Here is a 27,693-nt window from a genome sequence, read left to right as displayed (position 1 = left end):
TTTCCAATCTTCCGGCACTTCCCCGGAATCCAGCGACGTCTGGAAAATAACCACCAAGGCATCCACTATCACCTCCACCATTTCTTTCAGAACCCTTGGATGCATTCCATCCGGTCCTGGGGACTTGTCCACAATCAGTCCCTCCAGTCTGTCGAGCACCGCCTCTCTAGTAACAGTAATGTCATTGAGACCCTCCAGTCCTACCACCTCTCCATCTCTAACACCCGGCAAATTATTCACGTCCTCCTCCGTGAAGACCGAAACAAAAAAGTTATTCAAGACCTCAGCCATTTCCCCATCCCCTACCACTAAGTCCCCCTTCTCATCCTCTAAGGGTCCAACGTTCACCCTAGCCAGCCTCTTCCTTTTTATATACTTATAAAAACTCTTGCTATCCTTTTTTATATTAAGCGCTAGTCCAGCTATGACAAGCTGTTCATTCCAGGGATTATTCTTGTGAACCTCCTCTGGACCCTATCCAAGGCCAGCATGTCCTTCCTTAGATGTGGGACTCAAAACTGCTCACAGTACTACAAATGGGGTCTGACCAGAGCCTTATACAGCCTCAGACGAATATTCCTACTCTTACATTCTTGCCCTCTTGACGTGACTGCTAACATTGCATTTGCCTTCCGAACTGCTGACTGAACCTGCACGTTAATCTTAAGGGAATCTTGTGTTTCTGATTTCCTAAGCATTTCCCCTTGTAGAAAATAGACTATGCCTCCATTCCTCCTTCCAAAGTGCATAACCTCACATTTTTCCACATTGTATTCCATCTGCCAATTCTTTGCCCACTTTCCTAGCCTGTCCAAGTCCTCCTGCAGCCTCCCGGCTTCCTCAATACTACCTATACCTCTACATATCTTTGTGTCATCTGCAAACTTAGCAACAGTGCCTTCAGTGCCGTGGATGGCACAGTGGCACAGTGGCCTCACAGTGCCAGGGACCTGGGTTTGATTCCCGGCCTGGGTCACTGACCGTGTGGAGTTTGCACATTCTCCCCGTGTCTGCGTGGGTTTCCTCCAGGTGATCTGGTTTCCTACCACAGTCCGAAAGACGTGCTGGTTAGGTGGATTGACCCGAACAGGTGCTGGAATGTGGCGACAGGGAAATTTCACAATAACTTCATTGCAGTGTTGATTTAAGCCTTACTTGTGACTAATAAATAAACTTTACTTTCAGTTCTTTTTCCAAATTGTTAATGTATATTGTGAAAATTGTGGTCCCAGCACTGACCCCTGAAGCACACCACTAGTCACTGGCTGCCATCCTGAAAAAGACCCCTTTATCCCCACTCTCTGCCTTCTGTCTGCCAGTCAGCCAATCCTCCTTCCATGCCAGGATTTTACCTTTAACATATGGACTCTTAATTTATTTAACAGTCTCCTATGCAGCGCCTTGTCAAAGGCCTTCTCGAAATCTAAATAAATCGCATCCACTGGTTCTCCTTTATCTAACTTCCTTGTTACCTTCTCAAAGAACTCTAACAGATTTGTCAGACATGACCTCCCCTTGATGAAACTATGGTGTCTCAGTCCTATTTCAGCATGCACTTCCAAGTACACTGTGGTCTCATCTTTAATAATGGACTCTCAAATCTTGCCAGTGACCAAAGTCAGGCTAACTGGCCTGCTGCCCAACTGCTGCCTCCCTCCCTTCTTAAACAGTGGTATTACATTAGTCACTTTCCAGTCCTCTGGGACCCTCCCTGCTTCCAGTGAGGGTTGACCACTCGCTCACATTGAAAGATCACCACCAATGCCTCCACAATTTCCTCAGCTATCTCTTTTAGAACCCTGGAGTGTAGTCCATCCGATCCAGGTGATTTATCCACCTTCAGACCTTTCAGTTTCCCCAGAACCTTCTCCTTAGTGATGGCCACTACAGTTCTCTGTGCCTCCTAATTCTCCTGGAGCTCTGGCATACTGCTGGTGTCCTCCGTCGTGAAGATTGATGCAAAGTAACTTCTCACATCCTCTGCCATTTCTTTGTTCCTATTATTACTTCTCCAGCCTCATTTTCCAGTGGCCCAATGTCTATTTTTGCCTCTCTCTTACCTCTTATATATTGAAAAAAAAACTTTCTATTTTGTTTTATATTACTGGCTAGCTTACACTCATATTTCATCTTCTCTCCCCTCTAATTGCTTTTTTTAGTTGTCCTCTGCTTGCTTTTAAAGGCTTCCCACCAATCCATGCCACTTTGTATGCTTTTTCTTCTGCTTTTATGCTATCCTTGACTTCCCTCATCAGCAATGGATGCCTCATCATTCCCTTAGCATGTTTCCTCCTCAGCCAGGATAACTCCAAACAAGATGCAGAAACAATGTGAGCGAATGGTAAATCCGTAGACTTGCTCTGTAGGAAGATAGTGGAAACATTTAGTTACCATTTTGCTTAAAATGCAAATTAGATTGCTTTCAAAAAATAAAATTTTGGGATGTATGTAAATTGGAGATGTGACATAAAGGCAGCATGCATGAGAGGCCTAGAAGTATGGTTCCCAAAGCTTTCCATCATTGGTGTTTTCCTTGCATCATCTCTAGGTATGTTTTAGACTTATTGATAAAGATTGATTACTACGATTTGTCAACATCACCATTATCAATGTACCATGCAACTACCAGGATGGCCAATAGATGGACTTTGGTCTGTTTTTGTCTAGCTGTTCCTATATTATTTGACCCACGTTTACAAAAGATGTGCAAATGATGTTGTCAGTTGAAATCTTTTCCACTGGGGAAGATTATTCTGTTACTTCCTTTCTTAGACAATGAATTGAATGTTTTAACTATAATTGTTAAAGAAACAGAAAGGATCTCCTTTGGGATCTTCATGTGGCTTATTTTTCAGTAGTGATTTGAATTTGACCGATTGTAAATAGTGGGTGACAACTTATTGAGAAATTTTGACCTTGAAAATTAAATACAACAAAGGTTAAATTAAGGACACTGCATTTGATAAAAACAACCATGTATATAGATATCCACTGCTGTACATTTTGCTTGGAAAAAATTTAAAAGATTGATTAGTTGTAGTTCAAGAAATATGATTTGTAATTTAAATTAAGGTAATGCAAACATAGTTTTCTTATTCTGGGGCAACTATATTTTCCTTTGATGTACTAAATTTATGAATCCTACTACCTTCAAAAATTTTGAAAATGTTTGACTTCAGACTATCTGTTTAAAATACAAGCAATCGAAAGACTAACAGAAACAAGCTTCTAACTATCAGTTTAACTTTGACCTGAAAGTGATGAGCTATACTCAACACAGTTCTCCTGCAGGCTGTCCTGAAAAATACAGTTGGAAAAGGAAAATCATTCACTTAAATAACGTAATGCCCTTAATAGCAGAAATGCATCTGAGATGTTTTACCGAGGAAAAATGAGAAGCATTCTGTTGTATACATTGCACTGTACAACATTCATATCATAAAGCAGAGTCCTTTAACATGCTAGTAGTAATACTATAATGTTTATTCAGCCTGTGTAAACAGGCAACTATTTATCCTCATAAAATCTTTCATATGTTTGAAAGCCTCAGTTGAAAACCTCAATTGCATCTTCTCCCCAAAATTATGTCAGGGGAATGGTCATTATCTAAAGACATATCCACACTAAGACCAGTTTCAATCTCTGTAACATTGCCCAGCCACCCATATCTCAGTTTGTCTGCTGCTGAAACCCATGTTCATGTTTTGTTACCTTTAGACTTGACTATTCCAATGTGTTCCTGGCAGCCTCCCATATTCTACTTTCTGTAAAGTTGAGGTCAACCAAAACTCTGCTTCCTTTCTCACCGGTCACCAGGGATAATTTACCTATTATCCCTGCGCTTACTGACCTACATTGGCTCCTACTCAAAGTCTTGATTTTAAAACTCTCATCCTTGTTTTCAAGTCTCTTTGATTTACCTTGCCCTTTCTTTGTAATCTCCATGATGTGGAGTTGCCAGCGTTGGACTGGGGCAAACACAGTAAGAAGTCTGACAGCACCAGGTTTAAGTCCAACCAATTTATTTGATAGTAAACTCACAAGCTTTCGGGGTTTCTCCCTTCGTCAGGTGAATGGAGAGTTCATAATGAATTGGAACTCTCCATTCACCTGATGAAGGGAGAAACCCCGAAAGCTTGTGAGTTTACTATCAAATAAATTGGTTGGACTTAAACCTGGTGTTGTCAGACTTCTTACTTTGTAATCTCCTCCAGCCCATGCACCTCAGATACATGTGCCCATTTAATTCTGGCCTCTTAGGCATTCTCAGTTTTAAGTGCTCCACTGTTGGTAGTCCTACAGTCTAGTGTCGAGGCTTTGGAATTATTAAAGAGGGTTTAAGCCTTTAAGTACGTAAGCATGTTTAAAACTAAAATGCTAAATGATAAAACTAGCGCACTAAATGATTACTTCCTGAAAGTATTAGGAGATTTGACTTAATGACTAACGTAATTTGCAATGAGGTTCTAGACCAGCTCAAAGCTAATTAATTCCAAAGCTTGAATAAAACATTGGCAGTCATCCTAAATAATTTAGTGGATTCAGGGCAGTTGTTACTGGACAGATGCCGATTTTTTTTTAAAAGAACAAAACCTGAGTAACGAGTCTTGATCAGTAACTGGCAAATAGTGAATTGGATTATTAAGAACAAACTTTGGGATTAGCAGATGAAAATAATCTATCAAATAGCAGTCTGCATGGTTTCAAATGGTTTTGAGGATGTTTTGTATTTCCTTGGGTTTAGAACATTGAGGGATGATCCACAAGGTAGATACAGCAAAACTGTTCTGTTTGTTGGGAAAATGCAAAACAAGGGAGCACAGTCTTAAAATGAGAGCATTGAGTGCATTCAGTTGTTTCTTGATACCATGTGGAGTGAATTTATTTGGCTGCAGGCTGACATCTGTGATGCAGGGAACCTCTGGAAGACATTGAGATGGATAATCCTGTCATAATTTCTGACTGAAGATTGTAGCAAATGCTTCAGCCTTACGTTATGCACATATGTACTGGGTTCTTCCATTTTTGAGGATGGGGATATTTGTGGAGCCCCCTCCTCCAGTGAGTTGTTTAATTGCCCACCACCATTTACAGCTGGATGTGACAGTATTGCAGAGCTTAGACCTGATCCATTGGTTATGGAATTGCTTAGCTCTTTGTTCTTTACTGCTTAAGCTGTTTGGCATGCATGTAGTCTTATGTTGTAACTTCACCACACTGGTACCTCAGTTTTAGGTATTCCTGGTGTTGTTCCTGGCCTACCCTCCTGCACCTTGATTGAGCCAGGATTGATTCCCTGGCTTGGCTGCAATGGTTTAGAGTAGGGGATATGCTGGACCATGAGGTTACAAATTGTGGTTGAGTACAATTCTGCTGCTGTGGTCCACAGAACCTCATGGTTGTCCAGTCTTGAGTTGCTAGATCTATTTGAAAACAATCCCCTTTAGCACAGAAGTAGTGTCACTCAACGCAATGGAAGCTATTCTCAATGTGAAGATGGGACTACATTTCCACAGGCTTTGTGCCTGTCCTCCTCTTGATATTGTCATGGACAGGTGCATCTGTAGCAGGCAGGTTGGTGAGGATGAAGTCAAATAGGTTTTGCTCCTTGTTAGTTCCCTCACCACCTGCTGCAGACCCAGTTTAGCAGCTTTGTCTGTCCAGCCGCTCACACTCTTGATGAATGTTGAAGCTCCCATCCAGAGCAAATTCTGTGTCCTTGCCACCCTCAGTCCTTTCTTCAACTTGTATTCAACATGGAGGAGTAGTGCTTCATCATGGTAATCAGCAGGAGGTTTCCTTGCCCATGATATCATGAAATTTCATGAGGAATCTTCCCGCTGTGTACCACTGCCTCCATCTCTGCTGGGTCAGTTCTGCTGATGCTACAGAACATCCTAGGGATTGTGATGGTGGTGGCTGGGACATAGTCAAACTCATGGTATCATACCCTTATAGACAATGTCAGATTGGATGAGGTTGAGAGGCAGCTGTCCCAGTTTTGGCACAAATATCCAGATGCTAGTAAAGAGGACTTTGCAGCTCAACAGGAGGCACAATTTGCTGCTGTTGTTTCTGCTGCCAAGATTGATGCTTCCATTCCTTTGAGACTTCGTAGCAGTTTGATACAATCTGAGTCAATGATATTGCTGTGGGTCTGTAGTCACATGTAGGCTAGATCAGATAAGGATGGCAGATATCCTTCCCTACAAGACGTTAGTGAACCAAGTGGCTATTACAACATTGATAATGGTCATCATTAGACTTTTAATTCCAGATTTTTATTGAATTCAAATTGCACCACCTGCTACAGAGGTGGAAACCAGTGGATTGCGGTAACTGTGTGTGGGCAACAGTCAACAAAATGTCTTGTGGGCCGCACTCAGAGCCCCGATAGGCCACAAGTTGCTCCCCACTGCTGGAGAAGGTGCCAAGTTTAAAATTATGTTAGAAAAGGGAAAGACTGCATTCTAGTAACTGTTAAAATTTGGGTGTCTTTTATCAAAGTGAAAGGCAACTGTTGTTCCTTCACTGTTGACTATAAAATCTGTGCCGTTGAATCTTGTCCATAAAATCAAACGCTTCATGTTCACAATACTTACTTGTCATGCCTGCTGATTCTGCCTGTGTCTTAAGATTCTCTTGAAATTCCACAACTTAATTCCTTCAGGCGGATTGGAAATGATAGAGCTCGGGACGTGTACATGCAAATTAAGGTATGAAGGAACATTAACCAGAGGCACTCAGTGCTGACTGGTAACACTTGATTCAGCTGAGCTGCTGCTTTGAGAAATTGTGCTTAAAGTGTAACATAGTAACATAGTTATTTTTTCTTCATGTATTTGTAGAAGTGGATAGCATTCCCAGGGGCTCTCGATCTCAATTTGATAGCAGAGGGTGAGGTTATCTTTATCCACAGCTGGTGAGACCAAGGATGCCAAACTCTTGGGCCAGTCTTCAAAAAATGCCTAGTGAGCATGGAAGATTACTGTGTTTAGGCGGAAATATCTTCCAACATGTGATGGATAAGTCAAAGGATTCAAATTCTTGAGTGTACAGAACATTGTTGTAAACATGCCAAAGTATTCAATCTGCTGGAAATATGGATATCTGCTGATTTGAGCTATATATTCTAAATATTCTATTTATTCAACACAATTTTACCAGAAGATAACAACCTTCCTCTTGCCAAAATACAATCAACATTTCTTAAGCTGTTCCATCATTTCTTTGGAAAAAGAAACTAAAATTAATTGTTCATGGCCCTTACTAACCTGTTAAATCAGAATACTGATATCTTTCCTGTTTATAACTGTAAGTCTGGACGGGCATTATTGCTGATTGGTTTCCCTACTGGCCTGGATCATAAAGCAGTAGTGCATTATATCTATGAGCTCTGACCCAGCACTACCTCATTTTTACCTGTTTCATATTTGAGTAATAAAATTTAACTTAAGAAATGAGTGCTGTATTATTGGAAATGAAGAATATAAAGGAATCACAGTGTTCAAATATGTAAATTAACATAGGTAATTTCACAGGTTAATAATGCCATTTCAAAATAGGAATAAACTTAGGTATGAGGGTTTATTTCTGGAGGGATAGAATTAGAAATTATACTAAACTTGTATTGAATCCTGGTTTGAAGTTTTAAGAACATAAGAAATAGGAGCAAGAGTAGGCCACCTAGCCTTTCGAGCCTGCCCTGCCATTCAATAAGATCATGGCTGATCTGAAGTGAATCAGTTCCACTTTCCTGCTTTCTCCCCATAACCCATAATTCCCTTGTCTATCAGAAATCTATCCACCTGTGACTCAAATATATTCAATGAGGTAGCCTCCAGAGAATTCTAGAGATTCACCACCCTTTGAGTGAAGAAGTTCCTCCTCAACTCCATTCTAAACTGCCCCCCCGCCCCTTATTTTGAGGCTTTGCCTTCTAGTTCTGCTATCCTTTCTAAGCGGGAAGAATCTCTCTATCTCTACCCTACCTAGCCCCTTCATTATCTTATAAGTCTCTCTAAGATCCCCCCTCAGCCTTCTAAACTCTAACGAGTACAGACCCAGTCTATTCAATCTCTCCTCGTAAGCTAACCCCCTCACCTCCGGTATCAGCCTGGTGAACCTTCTCTGTGCTCCCTCCGAGGCTAATATATCCTTTCGCAAATATGGGGATCAAAACTGCACACAGTACTCCAGTTGCGGCCCCACCAATGCCCTGTACAGTTGCAGCAAGACCTCCCTGCTTTTATATTCTATCTCCCTCGCTATAAAGGCCAGCATTCCATTTGCCACCTTGATCACCTGCTGCACCTGCAGACTGAGTTTTTGCGATTTGTGCACAAGGACCCCCAGGTCCCTCTGCACTGTAGCATGCTGCAGCTTTTCGCCCTTTAAATAATAATCCTTCCTACTATTATTTCTACCAAAGTGGCTAACCTCACATTTGCTAAAGTTATACTCCATCTGCCAGGTCCTTGCCCACTCACTCAGCCTATCCAGATCACTCTGCAGACTTTTCGCTCTCTCCACGCAATTCGCTTTTCCACTCATCTTCGTGTCATCAGCATTTGCTTTTCCACTCATCTTTGTGTCATCATTTTGCTGGCTATATTATAAAAGAATATAGAGGCATTCCCCAGTCTGCGAAAACAAATTTACAGGGATAATATCAAAAATGCAATGTTATAACTAACAGGGGTGAGTGAACAGGTCTCATCTCATTTCTGTTGAAAAAGAGATGGTTTAGGGGTGAACTCAAGGAGGACTTTAAAATTATGGAAAGTGTCTTTTCCCTTTGTTCTGATGATGGAGAAAAAAAAGCAATGGGATCTGTGCATGGAAATGTTGGAGTTTAAAAAGACCTGAGCTTTATATTCTAAAATGGACACAAACTCTGAAGATGGCTGAGAATGTACAGGTTACCCACTGACAGGATGTTTCTCTGGGTGTTTCTCAAAGGGACAATGGAGCCCCTCCTGTTTCCAGACAAGGTACTTCTAAAAGCATCCAAAGACTGATTACCATCCCAGTAAAGACAAAGGAACATAATGACTATCTCATCTAATTGACTGCATGTACGAGTGTATTCTGGGTTTCCAGTTGGAATATAAAAAAAGGGAGCTATTTGAGAGCTGCCTACAGTCTGCCTGCCTGTCCTGCTGGTCTGAGGAAAAGCAGCTGGAAGTTTTCCACACTGAATGTGTGTGACACAGTAGCAGACGCAATGTCCCTGCAAAAAGAAAATAACCATCTTTTGAAGGAATACCTAAAAACCCTCTCTGACTGTGTAAATCAAACAGCCAGCAAATGGAGATCCGGCTGGAAAAAAGAACTGAAATATCTCTATCAAACCACAGAACATCCCAATCAAAGAATCAGCTACTCATTTACAGAGATCAGATATACTGGAATCAATTCATAATGGCTGCATGCCTCATCAACTTACACCTTGCAAGTGAAACGCTATTCTGTATAACTTCTTACTTACGTTTGCTTACTATTGGACTCTATTCTTCTAATCAGTATGACTGTGGATGCATGTGTTTTACCATTTCTATTTTCCTTTTAATTGTTAAACCTACTATAAATTCAAGAAAATCTGATTAAATTGGCTCTTTTTTAAACGTAACTATTGGGTCCCAAAAAAAAGTATCCGAGGAAAATGGAACCTATTGCCTGCAGTAGAGAGTGGGCTGAATAAAGACATGGAGCCAGTCACCCCTCAGCACACAGGTTTGTAGCAATGTGGGGGTACCCAGCCGGATGGTGATAAATCAAAGGAGTCTCGCCCTGATCAACAACTTTTGGGGAACCTCACCTGGGGTTGGTCGTAACACCTTGTTGAAAAGACCAAAATGAGGATGTCAATGTAAGATGGATACAAATAAATCAAATAGGAATTCAGAAGAAATTTCTTTACCTAGAGAGTGGTGAAAGCGTGGAACCTGCTACAACAGTGAGTTGTTGGGACAAATAGTATAGGTGTATTTGAGGGGAGGCTAAATATGCATATGAAGGAGAAGGGTATAGTAAAAGGATATGCATATATAATTAGATAAGGAAAGATGAGAGGAGGCTTGAGTGGAGCCTGAATGCCAGCATCAACTGGTACATTTTTGTGGCGTATATTCTATATAATTCTGTTTGATTAAAGATAACTTTTTTGCTCCTCAGACATTTTCTAAGATCCTTTGTTTTGGAGAACTGAGTTATGTGGAAAGAAGGGTGAAACTTTGGCTCTTAACTTTTAAAAAGACTACCTAGAAGAGGCCTCATAGAGGAACATAGAAGATTGAAAGAAATCGGATATACTATGTCAAGTTAAGTGGACACAGTGAGACAACAGGGTGCTGATTCAAACTGACAGGGGAAATTAACAACTGCTGTCGAGAATTCTGCATGTAGAGTGATAGACATTTGAAATGAACTTCCAGGTGTTGTAGTAGAGACAAGAACCTCAATCATTTAAGAGATAGTTGGATGGTGAGTGGTGACTATAGATTTTTCTGGATGGATGAGCTAAGGTGGGCTGAATGGCTTTCCTCATCACTGTTCATATTGTGAAGTTGTGAATATGGAAAGAGAGAGTTTCCATTTAATTGTAAGTTTAATTGAAGTGATCTTAAGTGTTACAACCTTCAGCTCCTAGGAAAGTAAAACAAAAGCAAGAATGCCATTCTATAAACAACATTAAACCCGCTGTAGTTTTGTAAGCTACTGTATATTTTAAAGATTTTTAAGGTAATTTACATTTCAGCTTTTCAGAACAATGATATAGATTTTGATACTGAAAAGATTCTAAATGTTATAATTTCATTTTCACTTGATGAAAACTGATCTAAAAATTGACATATTTATGTAGTGCTGAAATTCCAAATTTCTCAACAAACAGGATAATGTTGAAGTGATAGCTCTGAAAGCTTCTGTTAAGTGTAGCATTTAAAAATATAATAATGTTTGTCTCTTCATTCAGTTATTACAAGAATTTTAGAAAGAGTTTGCCAGTGGATGGTATATTGATTAAAGACCCATGAAACATTGCACTTAGTGTTAGAGATGTTTAAGTATTAAATTGGAACACAATTTCATGGTCTTACCCTTTTCAATATCACAACTGTTTTGCAGATAAATGCCATTGCTCTTTGCACAAAAAAAGTTACAAATTATTCTAATTGTCAAATCTACTTGTGAATAATGCAACTGGCGAGTGAATATTTCTATTCAAGCGATAGCCATTTTTAAGTCTACCTTATTCACCCTTTCTTCAATTGGTAACTTTAGTAGTAAGTTTCTGTGCTTGCTCTTTTTTGGCTTCCTTGTTTTGTGTTTAAACGTGTCATCCTTGCACTTTGAAAACTGCAAAAATAATGTTCCAAATTAATCATGACATTCAAATGAAACATTTACGTTTGCATGATTTTCCATTGTAATATACATTTGAATGTAATTTCCTGAAAAAGTACAGACCAACTTGCTTTATTTTTCTAGGGTTTAAGTAAAGCAATATGCTCTGAGTCGTATTTTTGAATGTTGAAGACCAAAACAAAAGTTTATTTATGGTACTGTTATGCTGACCTCTCTTGTGATTGTTTGTAAATAGGGTTGCAATCATGTCGGACAAAGATAAAAGTGAGCTTAAAGCAGAATTGGAGCGTAAAAAACAGCGCTTGGCTCAAATCAGAGAGGAAAAGAAAAGGAAAGAAGAGGAGAGAAAGAAAAAGGAAGTAAGTCATAAACTGTGAGTCGTATATTCGCATTCTACAAGGATGTATTCTCCCTGTAAATATGTTAAAAATTAAATGTTGCTTTTTGAGAGATTTTAAAGTGGCAAATACACAGCTGGTTCCTGTTTTTAAGTATATCTTGTGAATTTGAAGCTGGTTTTATGTAAGAAATGAATGTTGTTATGGTCTTGGTAGAGACCAAAAACCTTTTTTAAAGAAGTAGACAAAGTTCAAAATCCCAGTTATTAGCTAAATGAATAAAACCACAAGATTTTACAGTTTCAAACAGAACTGAACAGGGAAGAGGTGGTATGGTGTTATTGTCGCTGGACCAGCAATTCAGGATAAGTTCTGGGACCGGGATTTGAATCCTACCAAGGTAAATGGTGAAATTGAATTCAATAAAAATTTGGAATCAAAAGTCTAATGATGATCGTGAAACCATTGCTGATTGTTGTAAAGACCCATCCAGTTCACTAATATCCCTTAGAGAATGAATCCTGCCATCTGGTCTACATATGGCTCCAAATCCACAGCAATGTGGTTGACTCTTAAAATGCGCTCAATTCCAGGGCAAATAGGAATGGGCAGTAAATGTTGGCCTAGTTAGCGATGCCACATCCCAAGAATTAAAAGAAAAAACTGAGACATTTTGTCGAAGCTTATCGTCATAACAGTTTGCAATGCCAGGAAAATGACATTTTCCATGATCACACCTCTGCCAACCGGAGTCCACCTCCTAACCAATCAGCACTCTCATGCAGTATAAATTTGTTGTTTTCTTTTTATATTGGTATTTGTATGGGTTGTCCTGAAGAGTAAGATGACAAACTTTGATAAAATGTCTAATTTTTTTTTTAGCAGTACTCAAATTTTGTGCTACCAAATAACTAACCTACCACCCAGAATTAACATGAGTTAAAGATAAATTATCAGACAAATTGTGGTCTAATACAAACTATAATTTGCCCATTAAATGACAGATGCAACTAAGCCAGATCTTGCAAGTTGGCTCAGCAGTCTACTCAGATTTTGGTGATCTTACTTAGTTGCAAAGTTCTTCAAAATTGTGTCATCCTCCTGAAGAATTTCAGCTCTTCTAGGAGCTACTCTGATCCCCAGCTGGCAGCAGCTTGCAACCAACCTGAGTTTCCCAGGCATAATGTTCACCACAAATGACACACGTCTGCAGAACGTGCTCAACTCAGTTTGGATGACATAAGCCCACCATTGTTATCTTTAAGTAATAGAAACAGTTGCAGCAACTATGTTTTTTTTTGCTTCTGGATCTGGCCTCTGTTGTCTTCAGTCTTCAGCTTGCTTGTACTGCACCAGCGGGCTCGTCAAGTGCTACTGCTCAGCTTGGACTGATCTGTGTCTTTTTATATCCTTTGGCTGGGTTCAATTTGCTAGAAGTTTTGGTTTTCAAACCTCAGTTTGCTCTTTTCCCTTAGAGAGGAAACTGACCCTCCCGGTTTCTATGTTTACCTTTCCTGTTTGCCTGCTTTTTTGACCATAAAGCGACTGTATCAATTGTGATAGATACAGTAATTTCTAAAGTATTTTGGCTTCCACAGAGATGTAAATTGCAGTGGGGATGATAAATATTTAAATCGATTCAAAACAATATGGTTGAGAGAGGATTATAATATGTAATTTAGTTGAATGATTTGATGGCTTAAACTTGAAAGTTCAAACTTTCAGTTGCGAAACTTGAGTGCATTACTGAATATAATTCCCTAATATCCCTCTTATACTTTTTTTAATATTACATCATTGTAAGTGAAAACCCAGTTTTCTAAAGATTATTTAATCCCTGCTGGTAAGTTCCATGTGTGTGTGCAAATAATAGTTTGGATTTGGTTGTAATGCTCCTCACAACTAAATAACTTGTCAGCTCCTACAATTTAGGCTAACATATGAAGAATGAACACTTTGGTGAGGTATCAACAAGGTAATGGAGCCTGTATAACTCTACTTCCAGCAGATTCAGGGGAAATGGGGTGAAAATTGCTTTTAAAAAAGTAGCTTAAAGAAAATAATGCTGCAGATTTATATTAGAATTACACTGTATAATCATAATTCATGGCTACTTTTTGTATCTGTGGCGTATTCATAACTATTTCTATTTTAGGCTGATCAAAAAAAGGAGTTGGTACAGAATGAAGAATCTGATATCGAAAAGAAACGGAGAGAAGCTGAGGCCTTGCTACAGAGCATGGGCATTACATCTGAACCCTCTGTTGGTATGTATATGGGTTAGTTGATAAGGTATGTTGCATTTTCAGAAACGCATCATCTTTCTCTTTACGACTATTTCAGTAAGTCCAGTGCAGCTTAGTTTTATTTTGTTTCATGGAAGTCAGTTCAAAATGAGACTTGGGTCTGAGACATGAAAACTAAGCTAAAGCTTGTGCCTACTAATAATGTACAATGGGAGTAGCATTTGCTATGTTTTTACCTGACGTTAGATTTGTTTGACATAACTGTCTAAACATGTCAGATTTAATCAGAGTGAAAGTTTAACAAATTCTAATTATTTTTGGCTTACTGAAATATTGAAAATGAAAGGCTTTTTTTACCATTTTATTTAATCAATTTCTTAATAACAGTCAAATAAATTAGCAAATATTAACATTCCAAAATGCTATTTTTATCAGATTGTACTGGTGGGCTATCAGTAGGTGGCAGTAGAGCATCATTCTGTAACACTGGACTCAGGATATAATTATGAATAAAAGTGCATTTAATTTAAGTAAGTTCAACTGGAACACTGGTAAAATACAATGTTGAAACAAATTTGTGTTACATATAATTTAGTTTCATCAGTAGTGATTTGTTGACTTATACCACAAATAGAACACTGGTTCTAATTGGAGATGTTAACTGGGCCTGACAGTGCTCTGTATTCATTGCTACAAAGGCATAGACTGATGTATAACAAATCTCTAGTGGGGTTGCTTGTGATGATTTGACGAAGTGCTTTTTTTAAATTAAATTTGGATTATCAACCATGACAGTGAAGTGTTACATTGAGAGGAAATTCAGGTTATGTGAAGACTGTAATATATTAACAAGTGGATTTCCCCCTTGATGCTGCAATGTCAGAGGGCATGGTTTCCCTTTAAATCATTGTTGGTCTCTTGATGTTTCTTACCTCTTTCCTGTCGTCTTTTAAGGTGTTCCCTAAAACTGCGTTTTTGCCAACCTTTTGCTTACCTTCTCAAATCTCCTATATGGCTCCATGTCAGACTTTGTTTCGATAGTTGCTCCTGTTGATAATGTGGAATAGTTTCCTATATTAAAGGTGCTATATAAATGCAAGTTGGTGTGCTTCTTTGCCTTTCTCTTCTGTTTATCTCTTTTATCTTGTCTGTCCTTCTACTTTCATTTTTCCTCTTTTGGGCATAAGGTGGTGGGTCTAGATAATGTAATGGGACAAGAATGGAAACAGTCATGTGCTATGTCAGGCAGCACGGTGGCACAGTGGTTAGCACTGCTGCCTCACAGCACCACGGACCCAGTTTTGATTCCTGGCTTGGGTCACTGTGGAATTTGCACATTCTCCCCATGTCTGTGTGGTTTCTGCCAGGTATTCCAGTTTCCTCCCTTAGCCCAAAGATGTGCGAGTTAGGTGCAGTGGCCATGTTAAATTGCCCCTTAGTGTCATGGGGACTAGCTAGGGTAAGTGTATGGGGTTATGGAGATGGGGCTTGGGTAGATTTTTGTGGTTGGTGCAGACTTGATGGGCCAAATGGCATCCTTCTGCTCTGTAGGATTCTATGATTCTACACTTTTTGATGCACAATCCAGCCAACAGTTGCTTCTTTCCTCTTGCTATAATTCAGTTTTCTACTCCTCGATCTTCCCATTACTGTTTCATCATCTTGTCACACCTAGCTACCATACCTATCTCATACCTTATTTCTTGTTCAACTTGTGCATCCTCTCCACCTTTTCCTCACTCCCTAATGCTTCCATGTCCTCCATACCTATTTTAATTTGCTCCCCTTGTTGGCAGGAGTTGAATCCTGCTTATAATTGTCCTGTCTTTAGGCCCCTTCTTTTCCGTTAATCCTTCCCCATGCCCCTTCCACCTTTCTTCCTGCATCACTGCCTTACCTGATTAGTTGCAACAGAATCCTCCTCTGTTCTTAGAACTGCATTCTGCTGTTGTTATTTACACATTTTTCTCCTCTTAATCCTGGCTTGTTCAATTGCTCCTCACTGTTTTATTCCCTCTTTTCTCCCTCAATTATGGAACTCTTTCTTGTGTCACTTCCAGTCTACTTTATTCTAGCTTTCCCCTGATGGCTCCCCTATCTCCCAGCTCTGTATGTGCAGTCCCATGCCTGTGGTCTCATTCCCCCTTTCCCACTATTCTCCTTAATCTTTACCATTTCTGCACAGTACTATTAACAAAGTCAGGCTAAGCTGCTAACCCTTAACTTTTAAGGAGCTCATTGTGCTACAGATATGTCTCTCTAAGCTCTTAAACAAATTGCCTCTTCTAAGCTTAGTCCCAGAAACTTGTGAAGAAAAGAGAACAACCAATGTTAAAGCTTATTTTGAGTTTTGAATGGGATGAATTAAAATCAGGTAAGGGAACAAAGATGGCAAACAGGCCTGGGCCAGAGCTAGCACAAGTTGGGAAGGAGAGCAAAGGTGAATAACAACAGGGATTAGTGAGGGAACAGGGTGAGCACGATGCCAGAGTCTGGAATGGGAAGACAGGTAAAACAACAATTTGCATTTATGTAGCACCTTTTAGTGTAAAGTGTCCCAAGGCATGTCACAGGAGCATAATTGGAGAAGTGTTAGCAGTGAGCCAAAGATGCAGACATTAATATAAGTGGCTCAAAGTTGGGCAAAGCGGTAGGTTTTAACTATACTGGCACTAAGGTTTATGGAGAGACCTCCAGAAGATAAAATAGCTGAAATAACAGCTACCAGTGTTTGGATGAAGGGAACGGTGAATGTGAGGCCAATGTATGGCTGGAAGAGATTACTGAAATAGGGAATGGCAAAATTCTAACAGGAGAATTTTAAAGATTTGGTGGACTTGGGAACCAGCATAGGCTAGTGAGTACAGAGGGGCTTGATGAACTGGCCATGGTGTAAGTTAGGATACAGGCAGCAGAGTTTTGGATGATCTTGACTGAAAGAGGTTGGAGGATGGGATGCCAGTCAGAATAGTGTAAGGATACTTGAGTCTGTAGTTATCAAAGGCATGGATGAGGGTTTCAGGTAACCAAGGTGGGGTGGAGACAGGTAATGTTATGGAATTGGAGGTGGTTGTAAAAATGGCGAGGCTGTGGAGTTGGGAACACTGCTCAGGATCATGTAGAATGCCAAGATTGCAGAGGTGAAAATAATGGGCATGGAGGAACATCAAATTGGTGGCAAGTGAAAGAAGATTATGGCTAGGAGCCAAAGACAATGGGGATGATCTTATTGTTAGGCTATGCCGACCAATGGGTGGGTAAAATTATGAGAGAGCCAAGAAGTCAAGTTCGCATCCATTTTCTTGCCCCTCATAATCTTATTGGAACCGGATCTCCGGCACAATTGGCCTCGCGCATATTTCTGATGCGAGACTGAATAATTTGTTTTTAACTGTATTTAAAAATGAATTTACATTGATTTAATGAGCCCCTGTTTGGGCTCGCAAGCCTGCGTGACCTCATGGGGGAGGTTCACTCTGGCGAGAATCACAGCTGGTCCCTAGTAACAGGGACCAATTATGATGGTTTCGATAGTAGAACCGGAGGTCATTGAAGTCCCCCAGAGAGGTGGGGGCAAGAGGGGGTGCTTATTGGGCACTGCCAACCTGGAAGTGGCACCCTGGCATTGCCCACCGAGCACCACGCAGTGCCAAGAGGGCAGAGCCAGAGGGGGCAGGGCCTATTGAGGGTGTTTGGGGGGGGGGCAGAATGGGGGCAGCTGGTCAGTGGTGGGGGTTGATAGTCATTGCACACTCTGTATCAGGGATCGGTGACCACTCCCCCCACCTTCCCTTCTTTGGAAATTCATTTTCTTGATGTCCCCTGACACTCAGATTTAGTTTTCCATTAGCATAACCAAAACCATGGGACTCTATCTTGTTTTACAAATATATCTGAGATGATGCAAGTTTAATGATGTTGATATCTAGGTGGCCAGCGCAAAGAAAATGAATCTAGTTTTTATTTAGAGTAAGACAGTATGGTTCAAACCTGCTTGGCTGTACATATTAAAAATTCTCAATGAGGCTAATATCCATTCACTAACAATAAAAATGCCTCGAGGCCTTCACCACCAATGTTGCTGATCAAAAGTTGTAATATGTAACAAGTTTATTTTAATTTATTTTACTTGTCTTTTTCCTTTATTACATTATGCTGGTTAAATTTAAAAAGTTAAGCAAAATGTAGATGTAATTCATAAAAATAGGTTTTTGTTCTTAGATTTTCATATGTATTCCAAATATGGCTTCTTAAGTGCTTCGATGTGGCAGTATATGTCTAGATATGTTTAAATATACCTATACCTCAATGTCTGAATGAGTTAGTTGCACCAAATGGCCTGTTTTTGTGATGTATATCCTATATGATGAAATATGTTTTAAAAAACATATTCTTGACATTTGGAAGCTTGTCATCCATATTTCCTGGTGTAATTTTATGAATTCTTTTGCATGTACCATCACAGTTTCTGTATTAATTATTCTTGATGTTGATGATACAATTTTGCATTGTTTTATCGTATCACATTTTACTTCTATTATTCATCAATTTGTAAACAAAGCATTGCATTTATGGTACCCTTTGTATTTCAATTCCCCTCATTGCTGAAAATACAGCCTAATAGAGTAAGCATGATCCCCTTTTTCCTGATCTGAAAATGATCTTGAAAACATCTTAATGCACTTCATAAATGAGTGTGTAATCAATATATATGCATAGTATTTATTTTCATAAATTTGCAGATGGACATATGGTCTAAGAGCAACTCACATACTATCTGGACTGGGCATTTTATTATTTTTCTTTATCAAAGAACAAAGAAAATTACAGGACAGGAACAGGCCCTTCAGCCCTCCAAGTCTTCACCGACCATGCTGCCTGACTTAACTAAAAATCCGTATGCTTCCAGGGACCATATCCCTCTATTCCCATCTCATTCATGTACTTGTCAAGACGCCCCTTAGAAATCACTATTGTATCCACATCCACTATCCACGAGTTCCAAGCACCCAACACTCTGTGTAAAAAATCAGCCTCGTACATCTCTTTTAAAACTTGCCCTTTGCACCTTAAACCTATGCCCCTGAGTAATTGACTCTTCCACCCTGGGAAAAAGCTTCTGACTCTCCACTCTGTCCATGCCCCTCATAATCTTGTACACTTCTATCAGGTCTCCCCTCAACCTCCGTCACTCCAGTGAGAACAAACCAAGTTTCTCCAACCTCTCCTCACAGCTAATGCCCTCCATACCAGGCAACATCCTGATAAATCTTTTCTGTACCTTCTCCAAAACCTCCACATCCTTCTGGTAGTGTGGCGACACTGTATTCCAAGGGCAACCTCACCAGTGTTCTATAAAGTGTCAACATGATTTGCCAATTTTTAAACTCAGTACCCCGGCTGATGAAGGCAAGCATACTGTATGCCTTCTTGACTACCTTCTCCACCTGCATTGCCATTTTCAGTGACCTGTGTACCAGTACACCCAGGTCCCTTTGCCTATCAATACTCCTAAGGGTTCTGCTGTTTATTGTATATTTCCTATCTGTATTAGACCTCTCATTTGTCTGGATTAAACTCTATCTACCATTTCTCCGCCCAAGTCTCCAACTGATCTGTTTCCTGCTGTATCGCTAATGGTCCTCATCGCTATCTGCAGATCCACCAACCTTTGTGTTGTTGGCAAACTTACTAATCAATCCAGTTACCTTTTTCTCCAAATCATTTATATATATTACGAACAGCAAAGGTCCCAGCACTGATCCCTGAGGAACACCACTTGTCACGATCCTCCATTCAGAAATGCACCCTTCCACTGATACACTCTGTCATCTTTGACTGAGCCAGTTTTGTATCCACCTTGCCAGCTCACTTCTGATCCCATGTGACTTCACCTCCTGCACCAGTCTGCCATGAGGGACCTTGGCAGAGGCCTTACTGAAGTCCGCATCAATCATCTTCATCACTTCCTGAAGTAGAACAAAATCTTTTAGATTCAATATGAATGCTATGTAATAGTTTTTGATCCATGACCATCTGTATAAGTCAGCAAAAGGGATAGTGCATGTTTGGGCCCATTGAAAACCAGCAGGATACTGCTGTTTCGCATCCTGGGAAAGCATGACTAAAGTACACAGATGATTCCAAATCTATTTCATCCACAGACTGAGAGCATACATTGTAAAATGCATGAAAACACCGCATGAAATTTAACTTTGCCTTTTCCTTTTTCTCTTTTAAATTTCATTTCATTCATGTATTTTTCTTTCATGCCATCACGTTTGTTTTATTCAATATTTCATGTTAAATTAATTTTGAAACATCATTACCAGTGCATCCACTACGGGTAGTAACAGCGGATACCTGTCTGTTTCACTATTTAGTCCCTCCTACATCTCCTCCCTCAAAATCGGTGAGTACACCAAGTGAGGCTGGAAGCCAGGATTCTGCTGATTGCACTCTTGGGGCAAGGTATGACTGCTTATTATGATTGTGTTTTACTTTGTGTTTTCTCTAGTGCCTGTGTAGTGTGTAATTTTGCCTAAGTGCATGAATTTTATCATTTCACTGTCCCAAAAGTATTATCTAAATGTTCCATTTTGATATGCTGGTACTCTTTCTCATCAAATGTGTATACTTCCATCCTTTTTTCCTCTCTTTTAAAGTTTTCAGTGACTATCTGTGGTTTTGCAGGTAGTTGTAAATGACATTCTTCAGCCCAGCTAGCTGCTGGATGGTATATGATGCTTAGCCTTGTGCCTACTTTCTTTTTAATGTTTAAGTTTCCTTTTCCTCCTTCACCTATGGTAAAGTGCCTTCCTTTGCTTGATGTTATGATGAGGCAAATTGGGATCTTGAAGTGGTGCTATGTGGACAATTCCTCATTGTTATATTTTACGTTTAAAATAAAATTGCCATTAATGTTCAGTTTGTATCATTAGGATGGACCTTTTGTTACCAAAGTAAAATATTCCACATTCTGTCATTTGCATGTTGCCTTTGATATCCTTCCTTCTCCTGATACTATTTCCAAATTGGTCATTTAATTATGAAGAATGGTGGTGTGCATTGGTATATTTCTTTGTCGGTAAAGTGATATGTTCATTCTTTTTCACTTAAGAATAGTCAGCACACCAAATAGGTAGAACCTTGCTTGTTTGTGCATGCTTTACGAGCTCAAAAATGTTCCTATAATGTAAATATGTTGTCTCAAGTTTCTGCACCCTCAAATTCTGGAAGCTATGCCCTTTTACTAGTTATTTTTTCCTAGTTAAAAGATTGTGTCTTCAGACATTCACTTTTCACTCTAATTTAACAAGAAGTGCATTTTCAACCTTTCCTCAGGAGTAGGTTAGATTAGATTATCCTTGTATTCTTTCATAGCATGCAGGTGTATTAAACTAGTTAATCTGTTTTTAATCCCATGAATTAGATAGTAGACACTGTATGACAAATCTCTGGGGTGAACATTAGCACAAATGTTGCAGTGCTTATTAAGTCATGCAGTAGGATTGTGACCCTATTCCTGACCCCCTTTCCCCGTTTGAGTTTTCGGGATAGCATGTTTATAGATGTGATCACTCCACTGTTTGAGTATACAGAGAATAGATGACCACCAGGCAGTTGAGAAGAAATAGGTAGTGCAACAGTCCTTTGAGACATCTCACTGTTCAACCAATATTCAGTCCTGGATACTGATGAAAGTGATGGTTCATCTGGGAAGTGCAGTTACAGCCAAGTCCTAAACTAATTTAGCTAATTTGGCAGGAGTGTAGGAACCATGGGGTAATGCTAGAAAGGGATACCAAGATTCGAAGAATATTAGTTGAAACAGTTAGTGCAATGAATCAAACTCAGATGATATGAAATTCTAGTTATGTTGTAGTCATCAACCAATCCCACCAGCAAAATAATAAATCCTATAGATGCTCCATGATTCACCGAAATTATATAGTGGTAACTCCAGATTAGCTGAATTTGTTTTAACTTATCATATGACACACAACCAATCACAACAGAGTAAAACCACATAATACAAAATGACGGTATGCTGGGCAAGTCATCATTTGACGTCGAGGTCTGCCTCTGAAAGGACATGTTCAACCTGCGAATATGACTAAACCTGAGAGGAAGTGAAAAGTGTTGTTGATTGGAGAGAGAATGATGTTAATGCAGCACGTGGCATCATTTTCTGTGCAGTAAATAGTGGGGGGGGGGGGGGGCAGTTATGCCAACAGTGGCAGATAATTGGGTCCAAAATGGCCTCACTCACTTCTTGAATGAGTATGCAACATGAGACATTTTTAACAAGGATGATTTTTACAGTCTTTTGCCAGTCTGAACTTTGATGCTTAATGGTGAACTGTGTCATTCTGGAAAGCAGAGCAAGGAATGTATTGCTGTTATGGTCTGCACCAACATGAAAGACACGAAAAAGCTGTTGTGTGTTGGTGATAAGTAGCTCCAGGAAGCCACATTGCTTTGCAGATGTCAAACATTACCCATGCAGGAAACAGCCAACAAAACTGCTTCCAGCATTTTTGAGATATAGATCAGAGAGTGGTCAAAACTTACCAGCGAAAGAAAATAAAGATTATCGTCGTTGCGGACAACTGTCCTGCTCATCCCATCATTTGGCCTCGATAGCATCAAGATATTCTTGCCTTGCAACACTGCGGCCAAGCTCCCACCACAGGATCAAGGGATGAATAACAACGTGAAAACCCACTACAGAAAGAGACTGATCTCAAGGGTTATTGAGTCCCTCAATATGGAGCAGGAGTATAATCTAGCTGTTCTAGATGCTATGTCCATGATGATGGAGGTGCGGAAGATTGTGCTGGAAGCCAGAATTGCCAGCTACTTGCACAAACAATGGTAGTTTCAATGGTCATGATTACTGAGATTAGCTTTTTAATTACCAGTTTAATTAATTGAACTTACATTCCCCCAGCTGCCATTGTGGGATTTGAGCCCATGTCCCCCCGCGTCCTTCAAAGTAAAGGTGCTGTTGATCCATTTTACTGTGTTCCGCCCAGTTGAACATTCATGGAGTATAATAGTAAGACTTCAATATATTTTTCAGATTCTGGTCAACAGAAAAAGTAAAATGCCCAATAGCAGAAATATTTTAAGTGGCCAAACAGTGCTAAAACCATTGGAAGTGTTACTCTCATCCTATTTCAGTCAGATTATATTGTTCAATTTATTCAGTTTATTTTAATGGAAAAGCCTTGTTCCTTAAGTCTGGTACATACTTTACAAGTGGGGGAAGAGAACCATGACAAGGGTGCAGAAACAGAACTTTTGCTAAAGCCTGAGGCTGTAGTTAACCTATAATTACTTCAGTGTCATAACTTTGCAACTGTTGTTTTTTTTAATCCCAGTAGAGTAGCAGTGATACTCCTTACCTGTGGGGTTATGTGTTAACTCAGTTCCTGAACAAATGTTACAATTTCCTGTATGCTGCTTGCATTTTTTTAAATGGAAGCAAACTGTTAGTGCTCTACAATACAAGATTGCACATTTGGGCTGGAACTGAGCATATATTTATTGAGTTGTACATATTAAAAGACAGTTTTTTAGCTCACGTCTGAAGCATACAGAAGAGGTATGGACTTACAGTTTTAGCAACTATTAATACAAGAACTACACACAAAGATTGTGTCTCTTAAGCAAAACCGGATGTTTATTCAATTTTATAAATTCAAGAGTCCAAATTTATAAAACTAAATATATTCAACAAACCATAAATTATAAATCCATATTCCAGCCATACAGAACAAAAATATTTGATTGAAAGTTATGCATTAACTGACAATAAAGTTAAAGTTTATTTATTAGTCACAAGTAAGGCTTAGATTAACAATGCAATGAAGTTACTGTGAAATTCCTCTAGTTGTCACATTCCGGCAATTTTAATAGATTTTTCTGGGTCTGTACCCAGATGCACAAGGTTGAATGAGCATAACGAATATTGGAAACACAGAACAGTTGGAATGAATGTCCATAGATAAACCTATCTGGTTTTTTCCCCAGTAATGAGTGTTGTGAACTGTATTTTTCGATATTCAGTAGGTTCAGACAATGCAATGTGCCTGTAAGGTGGTCTGCAGTCAAGTGCTCACTGACAGAATCTATGTTGAGTCATGTTAATCATGATAAACAATATTGTTGTTTTTTTACATAGTTGTTTAATCCTTTGCGAGCTGGAATCATACAATGCAGAAGGAGGCCATTCTGCACATTTTCCCTCTACAGGTTCTTAAGAGCTGACCAAATAGTCTAATTTACCTGCTCTTCCCCCTGCCCAGAAATGTATTCTCTTTATATTTGGTTACATCTGTATACATGGTTGGAGTTTTGAATGGAAATAACTATTGTTTACAAAACTTAAATTATTACATGAAATTAGAGAAAGACTTGTATTTAAGTATTGCCTCTCATGACCGTAGGATGGTCCAAAGTGTGTTTACAGCAAATTAAGTACTTTTGAAGTGGGGCCATTGTTGCAATGTAGAAAATATGGCCGTTAATTTGCAAAAGGCAATGTGTTAATGAATAGATAACCTATTTTTGTGATGTTGATTGAGGGGTAACTATTGGTTAGGCTACTGGATTAACTCCATACTTTCCCTTATTGTGCCATCTGTGTGATTGAATAGCACCTCAGGACTCCCCCAATATTACACTGGAGTGTCAGCTTTTTGATTTTGATGCTCAAGTTTTAGTGTGAGATTTGAATCTACAATCTTCTGACTCATAGGTGAGAGTGCTACCAGCTAACGGAGTGGACAGTGGGGAATTGATAGCTAGAACAACTCCCAAAGAAATGATAATGCTGTTTTAATACTGTGGATGTGGAAAAGGCGCATCTTTCATTTCTTGTTATCCATCATAAGAGTGATATAATGTTTAATGACAGAATTCCTTAAACTATATTGGCTTGACGATGCATATGTAAAGCATTAAACCAGCTTAAGCTCTTGTTCAATCACTGGCATGGCAAAATAAAAGCAATTGAATTTCATGCCCAGTTTCAAATTATTGTCATTGAATTCCATATTCCATTTATGGATTTGAAATTATAACACAGTGATGTTTTAACTCCCTTAAAATATCTAACAATGAACTAAATAGTTTCCAAACAAAGGAGTCACTGTAGGATGGGGTCCTGGTAGTGACTTAATTTCACATAGATGATTCACTGGAGATGGTTGAACTCTTTTGTTTTGAGACTCAAGATGACTCAAAGATGGGCTTATTCGTTGTTATAAAACAGCTGTTACTGCATGATATTAAAACTGAGGGAAGGTCAGTGTGAATGCTGCATGGTTTACTCTTGTAGGAGTAGGTATTTGTTGTCTTGCTTTTACTGTACTCTGTCAGACGCTGAAAAAGCAACTATTGCAGAAAATCTCATCCATTGCATCAATTTTAGTATGTCAATTTAACAGTATTTAATCTGTCCCAATAAATTACAACCATCACAAACAGCTTGAGGTTCTATAGCACAATTCATCTAAAACATAGCCAAAATGTCTTTAAGAAAAAAATGACCAGGAACTGAGAAATATGAACAATGGATTAACTGGAAGAATGATTAGAAGATGGTTTTGAGGATCATGTTGAAGAATGGGATGGTATTAAGGGATACTGTGAGAGTATGGCGTTGAGGTATCTGAAAGCTCCAAGACTGAAGCAACAACTATTGACACTTCAGACTGCCATACTGGAGTAATTCACTTTGAAGATTCTAAAGACAGTTTCAATGACAAAGAGGATGAGGTAGAAGAAGACAAATGACATTGCAATAGAATTAAATTGTTTGGGTAGTTGCCAAGCTGTGTGGTTTGAAGCTTGGTTTAGTTAATTGGCATTTGCATGAATGGGATCAACATGATAACACTGAGGGGTAGGATGGATGTATGTATGTATGTGGAGCAAGGGGCTATCGTGCAGTGTTATTGGTGGGAACTGAATAGCATGCTTTTGATCATGTTGACTTTACACTGAAAGGAAGTTGGCCAGTGCGTGATTCAGTGTCAGCCAAAAATCAATAGTTAATATATATTCTGTGTTGAGAAGTAATTCTGCATTGGCTGGAGTGTATTGAGAATTGATTAGAGAAGAATAGTTAGCAAGTCTTTCTGGAACCTCTCGACATTATTGTGGATAATGACAAGACCGTGGGTTGAAAACATTGGAATTATCTTATGGGAGTCATTGTGTTGCATGCACAGTATCTGTTCTTAATCCAATCGTATTGTTTTTGTCTGTTTTGGGTTCAGTGTTCAACTCTTTCTAGTTTCTTCCTTTTTCAGACTTGGCATTCTACCTCTTAACTGCATGCAGAGGTGGCAGTTTAAGATCAAATTTACCAAATCCTGGGAAGCCAGCTTCTTGGGAGTGGGAGGTGTAACTGTTTCTTCCAATTCTTTGGCTGGAGAGCGATACTGTAAATGCAAGTGTATACATATATTTGTGGTGTGGTTCTTAAATGTTGTATGTAGCCTCCTGATGGAATTTGCTCTCCATAACTACTTTTTAAACATCCCCCTGCAAAGGTGATTTACTTAAAGATTAAAGCAGCTTTTCAAGTTTTACTGGGATTGGAATATTATTTGGTGCAATCTTCTGTACCCTGCTGACAAATTGAAATATGGGATGGGTGAGTGTAAGTGCTGCCAGGCTAAGTTACTTCAAGTTGCATATTTTGTTTGGCAATTGGAGAAATGTTAGACTTTCTAATACTGTGCACAGAGGTTAGCACTGCTGCCTTACAGAGTCAGAGACCTGAGTTCAATTCCCAGTTTGGGTCACTGTGTGGAGTCTGCATGTTCTCTCCATATCTGCTGCGGTTTCCTCCCACAGTCCGAAAGGCATGCTGGCTGGGCCATGCTAAATTCTCCCTAGTGTACCTGAACAGGCACCAGAGTATGGCAACTAGGGGATTTTCACAGTAACTTCGATGCAGTATTAATGTAAACCTACTTGTGACACTAATAAATAAACTTAAACTTAAAACTTTAAAACGTTCTTTAAATCCTATTACTAAATATAAATAGGAGGTAGATTGGGATAGACATCAGTAATTGGAAAACATGTTAAAATTTGAAGAAGTCATTTGACATGTTGTTCTGTTTTGGGAGTAGTCAATGCTTTTTTTGTAATACACCTTCCACTGTTTAACACTTTTCTTCCTTAGATTCCTTTGCCAGGCACCCTAATCCATACAACTTCTCTAATTTTAATATGACTTAAATTACTTGGTAAGCTGATACTTGAGAACTGGAAAATTAATTAAGAAACTCCTTTTGAGATCTGTTAATAAAGCATTTGAGAAGTGTTGTAATGTGTGTCATTCTTTTTGTATGTTAGAGAGTAGATCTTTTCTTTAAAATAAAAACACCTTTGCTGCCACCTGGCTATGAAAACTCCCTCTTCTCTCCTTTCGTTTATCTGTTCAGCTTGTTATCCATTCTTACTTGGTCTGTCTTTGGATTGTGTGATATCTCTTTCTATCCTTTGTAGTTCCTTGTTTCTTTAGTGGTATGTTATTTCTCTTACTAGTCTGTTTATGTTCTTTCCTTTGAGGTAAGTACCTGCCTGCAAGATATCCTTGCTAATTGTGGTGCTTAAGATAATTATAATGGCAATAAGTTTTTATGTAGCCTCTGTCTAATGTTTAACTTAAATGTATTTTTCTCAAATGATTTTTGTTTAATTTAGTTTAGCTTCGC

The 27,693-nt window shown here is 39.2% G+C and overlaps 1 protein-coding gene across 3 annotated transcripts in view; it reads left to right on the top strand.

Moving 5' to 3' along the window:
- LOC145350100 (cytoplasmic dynein 1 intermediate chain 2-like) overlaps positions 1–27,693 on the top strand; it is an 88,497-nt gene that overhangs the window by 12,549 nt on the left and 48,255 nt on the right. For all 3 annotated transcript variants that reach the window (XM_080199005.1, XM_080199002.1, XM_080199004.1), the window contains exons 2-4: positions 11,603–11,726; positions 13,861–13,972; positions 20,335–20,422. In XM_080199005.1, coding sequence (XP_080055131.1) covers positions 11,613–11,726; positions 13,861–13,972; positions 20,335–20,422 — 314 coding nt within the window. In that variant the 5' untranslated portion in view covers positions 11,603–11,612. The remainder of the gene's footprint in view (positions 1–11,602; positions 11,727–13,860; positions 13,973–20,334; positions 20,423–27,693) is intronic.

The sequence above is a fragment of the Carcharhinus amblyrhynchos genome, chromosome 11, assembly GCF_965287045.1.
Source record: "Carcharhinus amblyrhynchos chromosome 11, sCarAmb.v2.hapA, whole genome shotgun sequence".
Taxonomy (NCBI): domain Eukaryota; kingdom Metazoa; phylum Chordata; class Chondrichthyes; order Carcharhiniformes; family Carcharhinidae; genus Carcharhinus; species Carcharhinus amblyrhynchos.
Note: the sequence above shows the minus strand (reverse complement) of the source record. Positions and strands in the feature narration are given on the sequence as shown.